This window comes from Poecilia formosa, unplaced genomic scaffold (assembly GCF_000485575.1).
Source record: "Poecilia formosa unplaced genomic scaffold, Poecilia_formosa-5.1.2 Scaffold25, whole genome shotgun sequence".
Lineage (NCBI taxonomy): Eukaryota > Metazoa > Chordata > Actinopteri > Cyprinodontiformes > Poeciliidae > Poecilia > Poecilia formosa.
In genome coordinates this window covers 1,857,458-1,869,966 of record NW_006799964.1, presented here as the reverse complement: position 1 = coordinate 1,869,966, position 12,509 = coordinate 1,857,458, and the positions used below count along the sequence as shown (strand labels likewise).

At 37.6% G+C, this 12,509-nt stretch overlaps 1 protein-coding gene across 5 annotated transcripts in view; it reads right to left on the bottom strand.

Annotated features, from left to right (window-relative positions):
• The window catches only part of ccser1 (coiled-coil serine-rich protein 1), a 134,928-nt gene that overhangs the window by 46,346 nt on the left and 76,073 nt on the right, over positions 1–12,509 (bottom strand). The window contains exon 12 of one of the 5 annotated variants that reach the window (XM_016669507.1): positions 1,005–1,053. The exons of the other annotated variants lie outside the window; for them this stretch is intronic. Within the exon in view, the coding sequence (XP_016524993.1) occupies positions 1,005–1,053 (49 nt within the window). The remainder of the gene's footprint in view (positions 1–1,004; positions 1,054–12,509) is intronic. 5 annotated transcript variants of the gene reach the window in all.

Sequence of the window (12,509 nt, the reverse complement as noted above, 5' to 3'; positions counted from 1 at the left end):
CTAATAAAGTGGCCATTTTGTTTGTCTTTCCCGATAGTTTGTTATCCAGCTGTCACTATGGCCGATTAAAACTTCAATGCATCTTACAGCACAAAAACAATCCTAAAAATAAAACATGTAAGTCATTAACCAAATGTGTGCTTTAGTTTTAACAACGAGCTAAAATCTTGATTTGGGTTTTGAGCACTTCGCCATCATGTGAGATTAGACCCAATGTTTGGTGCTGAAAACCATGTATTTAGCGATAATCAGTGGCTTATAAGAACAAAATGTTGTGAAATAGCGATCTGCTCTGAGCCACTGTCTCACTTAATATTTTTTTTCTCTTCTTGTATACCTTCTGATATAATCCACAGAAAATATTACATTGGCTTTTGGACTGAATTGCAACAGACAGAGCTGTTCTATGACATTGACATTATCAGAAAATAGGTGATCTTATAGAGTCATTAGTGGATCCGCCTCCCTTTGGGTAGGATTAACTCAGTACGGCACATGAGGCAGCATTCTTGTAGACCTTACAGGACAAGGCAGTGCAGGTGGCAAAACACTAATGGTCTCCATACTAGGACTTGATTTATGCAAAAGATTGGCTTATTTTTAACCCACCAAGGTTTTACCTCACATAACCAAACTTCATCGAAATCTTAGCATCAGTAATTTTCTGAACTTTTCAATAGTAATTATTATTTGTTAGAGTAATCCACTCTAATGAACAATTAAATACTAAACTCAAGTGCGTAAATCCAAATTATGACTGCGCCTAAAGGTTTTTACGAACTTCCATCTATTGTAATTATGGAAAACAAATGACATAAGCAGAGTATTAGCTGATTTGTGAAGTAAAACAAGTGCAGATCCAAGTCTAATCAACCTTGATTAGACCTGCAGGTTATAATCAAGCCTTAGTACCAAGACCCCCTGTATTCCAATCTGTTACATCAAGGGAGACCACTACAAGACAGTCACGTCCAGTCAGGTGATATCAGAGCAGAGACACTCACTCAGTTGTCTCCTTGATGATAAAGTGGCGCTCCCATGCGCCTTGATGCCCTGAAAACAAAAGACATGATGACACATAGAGTAACCAGTAGAAAAAATGCATTTAGAAAGACTGAAAACTGAGGCAATGGGGAAAAAGGAAAAAATATAGATTTCTACACCATAATGATTTACCGTCAAACAGCACCTCTGACTTTTTCTAGTATAATATAAAATAGAAGCAAGGAGATGAATAATCAGTGAAAAACCTCCATATTTAGGAACGTCTTAATACCAAAATGACAGAAAACATTGTGCCAGTCATTAAAAAGGCAACTAACTAAGCCCTGATTCACTCAAGCACTCAATCACTAGCAGCTATGCTAAACATGGAGTTTCTCTTTATACAAAAATAGCACTGACCACATTTTTTTAAACTAATTTCTACCAGCTTATGAGCTGTGTAAGGGTTTTTCTTCTGCCACTGACACATGATTTGATAACCAAACAGAAAAAAGCCAGCTAGTGGCTGACACCTCAGCTAAAGGTTTATAAATACTGCTGGTCTGTTCTTCATATTCCCACACAAGGTTGTTCTTCATGTACCCACACACGGACGCGCTCGCCAAAAACAAGGACTCTTATACCATTTCACTGACAATAAGCTTCATGGCAATGGGACAAGGACGCAATCTTTGACCACCTAATAAAATGTGTGGGTCCAATGCCTGTAAAACCATATTTCTATGATGTTTTCTTCTGCGCCCGCCTACCTTTCTGCTCAGAACTTTGAATACACAACGGTCATTTTAAATGACCGCTGTGAGAGCACAGATTTCATTATGGATTTTTTCCCCCCAATATCATAGATAATAATGATATAAATACAAGCTTAAATAACTATAGAAATATAATGTTTAAAAGTGCATTGACAAGTTGCAGGGAAACCATGCATTTTTTAATAGTCATTAATATGATCCAAGTATCATTCCCACCATCTTATATGACACTTTTCTTATCAGAACTGGCAGGGATCATTTATACGAATTGGTTTCCTAGCTTAGACCAAACTTTAAAGAATAGTCCAATTTGAACAGTGTTGACATCAAGATCACTTTTGGAACAAGTTTTGTCATGCATTTGTGACACTGCGGTTGAAAGACTCACTGAATGGGTCACGTTTCAACCATCTAGCTGTTGAGTTGCAAAGTTAAGAAATTTGCAGGTTTTCCTCTGTATTTATTATTCTATCCACTTTGTCCAATGCACCCGCATCATAGGTAGCAAATGCTTGACTGGTTTAGTATTTTTAGGTTTAAACGTCTTACCTTGATTCCTCCAAATGGTAATTTTGTCTTTGGGGCTAAATACCTTGATCTTTGTCATTTGGCATGTCTGTTTAATTTTAATCAAAACCATTTGATTTTCTAGTATCTTTAAAGCTTGAGTCTTGTTTGTCTCAGGGTGAGTTCTGAACGTAATAACCTATTTCCCCTTCTCTGGTTGAAACCTGGACACAGTTGGGTGTTGCAAGAAATAAGTGCCTTCAAACATATTAAAAACAGTTTTTTTGGAAAGTGCAGGGATAACGCTTAAATGCCAAGTCTTTGATTGGAAGCTATTTGAATCAGTTTCAACTAAGTAGCAACTATGTCACGAAGAGGACATTGACAGATGCAAAAACATGTGCTTTCTTTGTGACTTTCCACCAATTTGTGGTATTTATATACAAAATTAGAGCCTGTGTGTCTTAGTTTGACATTTGTGGATTAGAGAAAAAATTCAAAATAAATTTGATTTACCAACTGAACTTCAGTGAAGCAGAAGGTTGTATTTATCATTCCAAAAACAATGATCCCAATGATGACGGTATGTAAACTTCTGACTGAAACTGTATGGCCTTAAAATGATTATCATCCTTGATGACTATATTTATCTTTTCAGATTAGTTTAAATTTATAACACTAATGTGAAAACATGATTCATAAAATGAGAGAAACAAGATCTTCCTGTTTTGGGGGACCAGGAAAGGATAATTTTATGTAAATTTGTATTTACATAAACATTGGTTATTATGCTACAGCAAAAGAAGTATATTTATAGAAGTTGAGTAGGTTTTCAGTATTTTGCTGATTGCATATTAATAGAGCATAATAATAGGTCCTTGAGCTATAATCTGAGGATCTGCTAAGGAGATGCAGGTGGGCCACATTAATGTGAGGATGCTTTGTAGTGCTAAAACCAATGTTATGTAATCCTGTGTGAACAATACGTTTGACTGCAAATCAGGCCTTAATTGCTCTAGTAACGTGTTAGTCTTGTTATAACTGATGTTAAATACTAGGTTTGTTCATTTTAGTTCCCTGCATTACTGCAGTAAGACAGTATTTTCAGCTATTATTTTTATAGCTAGACAATAACCATTACTGTTCCCTTTTACCTTGACATGGTGTTTATTTTATACTCACCTGCCTTAGTTTGCAATATTTAAAAACAAATACCAGGAGAAGTCCACAGGGTTAACAAAAGTCAGTGAGAAATAGTAAGACAAGATGAGCAACGAGCAGAAAGGCAAAGGTGGGGTGAAAGAGTAACAGTAATAAAACAGCTGAGAGGGAGGTACGGTGAGCAGAGAGGCACACAGGTGAAAGGCTGACTTTGACAATCACAATGTAGAGAGGAGTGATATGAAGGAATAGTTATAAAAAGTGCAAAAGAGATGACGGAAAAAAGTAAGAGTGAGCAAGACAGGAGGAAAACATGTTTGGGAAGAAGAAGATGGAGTCTTAAAGTAATAAAACAATAGCAGTGCTAAGAAAAGATTAAAATGAGATGGGAGAAAAGGGTGGTATGGGACACATCAAGAGAGAAGGAAAAGTAATATGTAGAAAGCAAAACAGATCATTGCCAGGGAATGAATATTGTATCATGAAAGCAAGAAAACCAAAAAGCAGAAGAAGTTAATACCAGGAAAGACAAAAATACACGTATTCAATGAAGGGTAAAAGTGAAAAAACAAAAAGTTGTAAGTGATATGAGAAGAATAATGTAAAATGTTCCATCTAGGGCAGCAAACCGCCTCTCTCCAGTTCCTGCTTCTCTCAGCCTTCCTTTTAATTCTATCCAGGCAGCGCTATTACTCAGTAAGGACCAGGCTGTACAAAATGATCTAGTTTACAGGAATAGGAATGGAAGACCTACATAGTCATACTCATCACCGGACCTGTCCATCCCTCTCCTGAAAGTGGAACAGATGTGGAAAGCACTGGTGACGCAGAATCATATCTCATTGTACATATTGATTCCGGGTTGTGAGCCCCAGGGAGATGCATGAAGCGTTCATTAAGAAGCGGGTGGGGGTAGCTGAACATGATCTGTGTCAACACTTTACACAGGAGTAATGAGTAGACATAAGTAAATGCGTGCAAGACCAAAGGCTTCTTTTCCCCCCAGACATAATGGATCGATAATAATGGACAAAACATCCCCGGAACAAAGGCAAAGAAAAATAACCTATGGATGTACTTTTTTTTCCTGAGGGCGCAGTTACTGTAATTTTTACAAAGATGAAAGGAGACATGTGGTTGTGCTATATATAACCCCAACTGACTGCAGCCATGTATGTGTTTAAAGGAGTTTATGGTGATTAAAGGACTAATATTAACATTAAAAAAAAAACATTCTAAATAATTATTACCTGCGTTATCAAGAATATAATGCAACTACGTGCAGCAAGGTTTCTACTGTTTAAGGCTTAAAGTAGCACATTAGTACAGCAGTGAGTTCCCTATTCCCTTAATTCCTTTTCAGTAGAAATGAAACAGCTTCTCCCTCTATATTTAAACCAACCAAAATAATTGATCTGATGGCACCAGTGGAAAATATTAGAGAAGGTAAATAATAGCCAAGGTTTTGTTTGCTGGTATCAAGAAGTAGCCATCCTTTAAACAGCATGTAAGAATAGATGCTGTAGTGGCTGAAGCATAGAGTATCCTAGCAGTGCCCCTCCCCCACTTGTTGCTGTGCACTCCCTTTTGGTTGGCTGAAAGATAGCTGTAAAACTTCCCCATGATTTATGAGTAAAATATTTCAGGCCTTTAGAAACACAATCTGCCATGAAAACTGGGCGAGTGCCATCTGTCTGTATGATGTTTCAAAACGACAGTGGGGAAGCCAGGAGCATTTTGTCTGCAAAGCTTCCGACTGGAAGCAATCTCTGCATTTAGCCTGACTGATTAAATATCAGTCGGGCAGATAGAGGTCTTACTAGAGGTCATGGGACCTCTAGTTCCACACGACGTAAAATTCTGCCCAATTACCTGGTTTACTTAAAAGCAGCAACAGATTTATGCAATATTTTTGTCTAAGTCTAAATACTGAAATCAAAGCAACAGTAATTAAATTTTATTGATGTCCCTTTCTACAACGCTGAATTCATATTTTTTTTCTCAAGTAAAAAAAAAAAATAAATAGATAGTTGATGTGTTTCTTTTGGGGGAGTTAGATGGCACACATTTTTGTTCCTATGAGACTCAAGGTTGCCATGCAGAAAGAACTTCCTGCAGGCCGATGCTTAGTGATTAGAGAAAAAAAATGCTTCAATTTTTTTTTTCTTTTGGAAACTTCACAATTGTATGATCTGTCTTACTGGATGATCCACAAAATATCTCCATTGAAGGTTGTTTATAGTGTGGCAGCTTTTGTGGAAGATGGTAACGGAGACGATCTCTTAGTAATGCAGCCAAAAAGCAAACTTACTCCAGTATTCAACATCTGTTGAGTCAAACTGCTCTCTGGAGCAGTTCACTCAAGAGATGAATATCGTATGATAGAAAAAGCAGAAATGCTTACTGGAAAAGAGTAAAGTTTAAGAATCAGTGTTTAATGGTCTGTGAGTTTTTTTTTTTTTTTTCCCGAACTGAAGTCGGATGCAAAACTCCCCCGCCTTTCTTTGTTTATTTGCCTCCACAGACATCTTGAAAGTTGTATTTATTTTTTTATTTATTTTTTTTCCCACACAAAAATAAGAAAGAACGAGAGGAAATTTGGCCCTTGGTTAGAAATTTCAATCGCAACCTCACGCTTCAGGGTCATAGGGATACATATCTAAATGTGAGCTGTGAATGCCAGAAACCATGGAAACTGATAAATCTGTTATTTTGAACAAGGAAAACTGGGTAAGCCTGCATAAATAAATCTGATCATGCTTCATTTACAGTGTATTTTAAGTTATTTCTCTAATAAACATCCTACATGTAAAGATGATGATTACTCAGAATGGACAAGTTGCCACATATGCTACAGTAATTACTAATGATAAATTATTACACAGACAAAAACCAAGGGCCCTCCATTTTTACCTATACATAGTATATGATACATGAAGCATAAAGGATGTTTTTTTGCATAAATATTCCCTTTATATCTGCATCAACTTCTAAAAACAGTGAGAAACAAAGAGGGATAAATCTGCATGATAAACCCAAATGTTCCTCTATTCAGTTCTCTATACAGCCCACAAGGAGACAATAAGCGAGTATCCCTCTGCTCCCTTCATTCTTTTCATGGGGAGAAAAGGAATGACAAAAAAGGAGGATACAAAGCAAGGCAGAAGTGGAAGGCCACAAAGAAAAGTTGCTCAAATCTACTGAGTATAGAAACCAACAGAGGAAAATAGTGAGAGAAAAAGAGAGAAAGAGTGGAAAAATGGAACAAGACTGAGCTCACCACCAAGCGCTTTTGATTCTCCCCTAAAACGATGCTTTTAAGAATGCCCATGAAATTAGCTTGCTGAAAGAACGCAATCTCAATCGATTCAATCCCCCCTAAAAAGAAAAACTAAAAATTCAAACAACCACCATACCTCCAATTCAAAAGAGGGTCTAACGGACATAAGAAAGCTTCTTTCTTTTCTCTCTAAATCCTCTCCTTTCATACTCTCTCAGTTTCCCTTTCACCTCACCACTGTAATGTCCAATCACAGAAAGACGGACCTTAAAGGTAAAAAAAAAGAAAAAAAGTATCTGTTAAAACTCTGACTAGTCAATTTGATGTGGAGTTGGTCTTACTTGATAAGTTTTTTTTTTTTTTGTCTAGGTGCAATATTTTGACACATGGAAAGTTTAACCTCTTTCACAAAGCCCTCCATGCCTGGACTCAAACAAATTCTGTCTCGTCACTTCTGAAGGGAAAAGAGAGCTGGTTACATACGAACCATCTCACAATAAGAGGTATAAATATGTGTTCATTTTTCTATAAAGTGACTGCTCTGTTAAATAATGCTTCGCTTTGTGACCGTCACAAAGATTACATTGCATTGTGTAACTGAACAGACGTCCGTTGGTGAGAATTTTTTAGGTTGCACAGCAGGTATTTTATCTATGCAGTTTTAAAACCCCTTTCTTCATAATAAAAACTAGATCAAATATTATTACCCCTGAATGTCCTAATAGTTGAGCCGGCAATTTAGCCATCTCTGCTCAACAGCTGGCCGACTGAAGTGACGTGAAACACCTGGGGCCCTGAAGGTCCCATAGTCGGAATAAATTTTTATCTCCCTCCTCTCCTCCAAAGGTACTCTGCTACACTTTTAGCTCAAGTTATTTTTGTTTAGCATATTACACTTCTGAACATTTTAGCCCTTTTACTCTTTACTTATTTATTCTAATCTACCAATTTTCTCTCCACATGGTTTAGGCACCAACCATATCAGAAACTCAAGAAAAAAACAAATTGTGTCCCAACTTTCCTACCTACTTTATGGGTGTACTAGCTGCACTGAACAGAAGTGATCTGATTGAATACGTCTTTCGTCTGCATCCGTAATTGTATTTATATGTGAAATTATCAGCTGATCTGACCGTTCATCATGTTCGGAAAGCACTGAATTTCTATGAGACCAAATGAAATATCAGAATCACACTCTGAAGGTTCTCCATCACTGGGTGTCATCAGCAGAGAGCTGACCACAGCTGCTGCACAAAAGTGAGGAACAGACTGTAGATTGGAGATGCTCACCACTGGGGTAGAATTAAACCACATATTAACCAGTTAGAGCGTGACTTGCCAGTGGAAAAGCACCTACTGTAACACCACCACCACCAAAGGCTCACGTGGTGACGGCAGTGGTTAATGCATAACACTCTCCTTAAGATCTCCAACTTCATTTGCAGCCAAAATTTTTGTTCACCATAAGTTGATTTTCACAAGAGAACAACAGTGAGGCCAAATGCTCCCTTGTCCAATATTTATGCTCTCTGGCCCATGCAAGACGATGGCACTAGTGCCTGGGTTGGTCTCACTTCCCTTTAGTAAGCCACAAGGTGAATGGCATTTATCCATTTGTTTCCACAGGACACTGTTCTCATTGAATCACTTGGTGATGTAGCCAAAGGATGTACATTTCTGTCTTCTGTCACTCTTCCAGTCTCTCTGTATCTCTGTTGCAACCTGCTGGTGACACTCTAAGCTCAGTGGCCACTTCCGTCTTAGAACAACCCGTCTGAAGCCTTTCCATGGCAAGGTACTGTTGGTCAGCTATTAGATGTTGTCTTGCTCTCATGATGCCAAAATGTGAGGATAATTAGGAGGGCTGTTTAAATACCAATTTTGATTGAAGCAGGAAATGTACAGATTGATTTGTGGATCAATCACCACAATGAATTTTGCTGTTAGCTCCTTGTGAAAGAACAGGAAGTTGTGCAAAAAGTACTTAAAAATTGAACAGTGGAATATGTGCATTCAAAATTTGAGAAAAGGTCATATTAAGTTCACTTGTAAAGTCATAGTGCATTTTAGGTTCATCCTGAAATTTTTACCCGAAAACTGAATGCCCCTAGGTTTTCGTGAGTAGTGCATTAATGTTTAAAATGTTGAGAAATACATTGCCATTAGAATTTAGAGCATGGACAACCACACCAACCCTATTTTTGTTTTGCTACCGTACACTTTAGTTAGTTTGGAGAGTGTTGACATATTCTCTACTGCATTTCTTGCATTGGTTTTTAGTTTACTGTCTATACATAAAACAATAAAAAACTGAAATAATATCAGCAAATAAATGCATATTAACTATGACTTCTATGGTGTATAGAAACTGTAAAATATATATAATATTATAATGTTGTGATGTAGATTTTAAGGGGCGACTGTGGGCATAGTGGTTGTCTTGTGACCAGAAGGATGCAGGTTCGATTTCAGCCTCCTCCTGCCAACATGTTGATGTGCCCCTGGGCAAGACACTTAACCCCAACTTGCTTACCAATGTGCATAACGGTGTATGAGCGTCTGTGCGAATGGGTGAGTGTGACTCTAGTAAAGTGCTTTAAGTGGTCAACGTGATTGGAAAAGCGATATACAAGTTCAGTCCATTTTACTACTTTTTTTTTTTATTTCTTTGGATGCAAAAAACAGTTTATCCAAAATTTATTTCAAAGGATAATCAATTTTTTCACAAGTTACAACATTCACTCCACCTATTTGTACTACATTTTGTGACCTTCCTTTCAATGATTAAAACGTATCCGGCCTGCGACCTGTTAATGTCTTGAAAATTGAAAATGTAACTAGCAAAAGTTGGTGCAAATGACCATCCTCAGGACACAATGTTCAAAGAAAACAAGGGAGAGAAGAAAACTTTTGCAGACTAGGTTGTTCACTTTCAGGGATTGTCAAACTGAAGCCAGAAGAAGAGAACAAGAACAATGTGAGAAAAAGTGAGAGGACGTTCTAGAAAAGAAGGAGAACAAGTAGGAGGGAGAAAGAGAGAGGGAACTGCTCGACCCTGAGAAGTGGTAGAAGCAGTAGAAATAGCTGCCCCACTTGTAGACACACTTTTCTGGTTGCTCACTGACTGTCCTTGATGCACTGGGGTAGCTAACCTATATAGCCCTGCTACATGCTGCAACGTCTCCCACAAAGTCTTGAACCTAGTCGAAAACACATTTGGCCTTTATCTCCTTCATACACACATGGGGAGGGGTGGGAGGCTAAAATCAGGCCACACATGCTGGAAGCTACTGCTGAGTTAAGTCACCTGTGCTGTTAGCATAGCTTGCTAGCGGGCAGGCAGCTGCTCCTCTAATTAAGAGCTCATCTTCCAGAGGGGCCTACATATGGAGGTCTCTTTAGCTCCATCATAGTCTTATGATAGGCAGCAAAGCCATTTACAACCAAGGACATAGCATTGTAAAGGTAGTTTTACAAAACCAGCAAGAAATAACTACTTTGTCCAATTTCCAAATTCAAAACTCATTTATGAGCATCTTTAATAGATACAGACAAGACCAGATGTTTTAATACGTTATATAAATACAGAATATTTTTAAATGGCTGAATAATGAGAGATAATGGTTTTCAGAAATTATTACTCTCAAGTTCAGAAGTTTATATAAACAGAAACTATGCTGAATTTAAATAATTTTCTCAGCGAATGGCGTCATGGCATGCAAGCTTCTCAGGTCAATTCATAAAATTTAAGTTTAGTGGAGGCACATCTGTGGATTTAACATGAACACAAGAACTTACAGATTTTTTTATTCACAAAATGTAAGAGAATTGCGGACATACACAAGTTTGATTCATATTTGGATATAATTTTCAGATGTTTAAGAGTGACCAGTTCTTTATTCAAATACATTGGGAATTTCCAGCTTTGTCAAGAAGGAGAAGGTTTCAGTGTACCATAAACGGACATGTTTTGGTGGAAAATATGCAAATCAACCACAGAACAAACTAAAGGACATGACGAAGATGCTGGGTGAAGCTGGAAAGAGAGTGCCATTATCCAGAGCCTGTACCAGCAGGAGCTAAAAGGCTACTCAGAATGAAAGAAGCAAATACCCCAAAAACAACAGGAGGTGCCAGATGATGGGCTGATGGAACTGAAATTCAAGTGTTTAACCATAATGACCATTGTTACATTTGGAGAAAAAAGGGGCAAGCTGGCAAGCATGAGAACATTATCCCAACTTCGAAGAATGGTGGTGGGAGATTCACGCTGTGTGGGTGCTTTGCTATAGGAGGGACCGGCATGGTGGGCAAAGAACACTGCTGAAATGTTGAAGCAACATCTGAAGACGTCTGCCAAGAAGTGTGAAGTCATGTAAACAAGTTCTGACAGGAGACAAATTCCAGAAAAAAAATATAAAAAGGAAAACACAAAAGAAACCTTAAACATTTCATCCAACATAGCATATGTAAACTTCTGAAGCAAAAACTGCATGCGACTTACTGACTGCATGAATGAAGTATACCTGGTATGCTAATATTACAGTTTTCTACCTGCAGAGCAGATGAGACACTTAGCCACACTTCTTGCATTCAAATCATTACTCACCAATTAATCAAGCCACTTCACCACAGAGAGGGGATACAGCTGATTGGATCTTTTAAGCTGAATTTCTTTTAAATGCATTGAATTGGTGGTGGAATAGAAATAGAGCATATTTTTCACTTTGTGACGCTCCTGGTGAGGCAAATCAAGTTAATTGTCAGAAATTAGCTTTAATTACATTTTTTTTAATTAATTAGAATGTAAAAAAGAAAGAAAGCAAATATCAGATTTAAGAGCATTAAACAACTTCACAAACTATAAAGAGCTCCGAAGGAAAACTAAATATATGGACAGGCAGTATGTGATGAGGTAGGTAAACCTGATTTATAGTGTGCTAATAGCTCATAATATTGATGAGGCCAGAAAACATAACAATGAACAAATTGTACTGTCTGGGTAATAAATGTAAATATTTTACACTTAAGTTGCTTTGACAAAACAGCCTTTTATCGACTTTGCTGTTCACACCAGGACTAATGGCTGCTTCAGAACAACAAATACAAACAGAACGATACACAAACAACTGTTCAATGTTGGAGCTCACACAAGACTCCCACACTTATGCTTTCTTCAGCCTTAAGTACCAACGAGCACACAATAGCCTGTGGTCCTATTCAGGCTACCTAAGAAATGCATTAGTCAGTCCTGGCACTTGGAGTACAATGCAGTCATTCAATTCATACACTGTGGTGTATCCTAATGCAAAAAAATAAAAAATAAATAAACTAAGATGCAGAAAGGAAGAGATGTACAAAAACAAACAACTGGTATGATGACTGATGACAAGTGTGGCAAAATTACAGGATTCAGAGCTGTACCTGAATTCGGATGTAACAATAAAGTGGCATTCTCCAGAGCCACGGTAAGAAGTTGTCTTGTTTGCACCTGCTTTGACGACTTATTGTGAATCACAGAGAGGGGGAGTGTCACCAGCAATCATGTGCTGCACTGCAATTATGGAGTCAAGATTCACTCTGTGCCTCATTGTGCACAGCTCACCTGTAGACTTAGTCAATGTTTTGTTGCTACTAGAACTGAGGGATTTCACTTTTCACCAAAACAGAAATGCAAGGTTTCTCAAATCTTTTTTTTTATGTTAAGACTATCCATTTAATCTACCGTAGGTATTTTTTTTCCTTCCAACTAATATCACATACATTTATTTACTACACATTCAACATGCGGCAGAAAACAT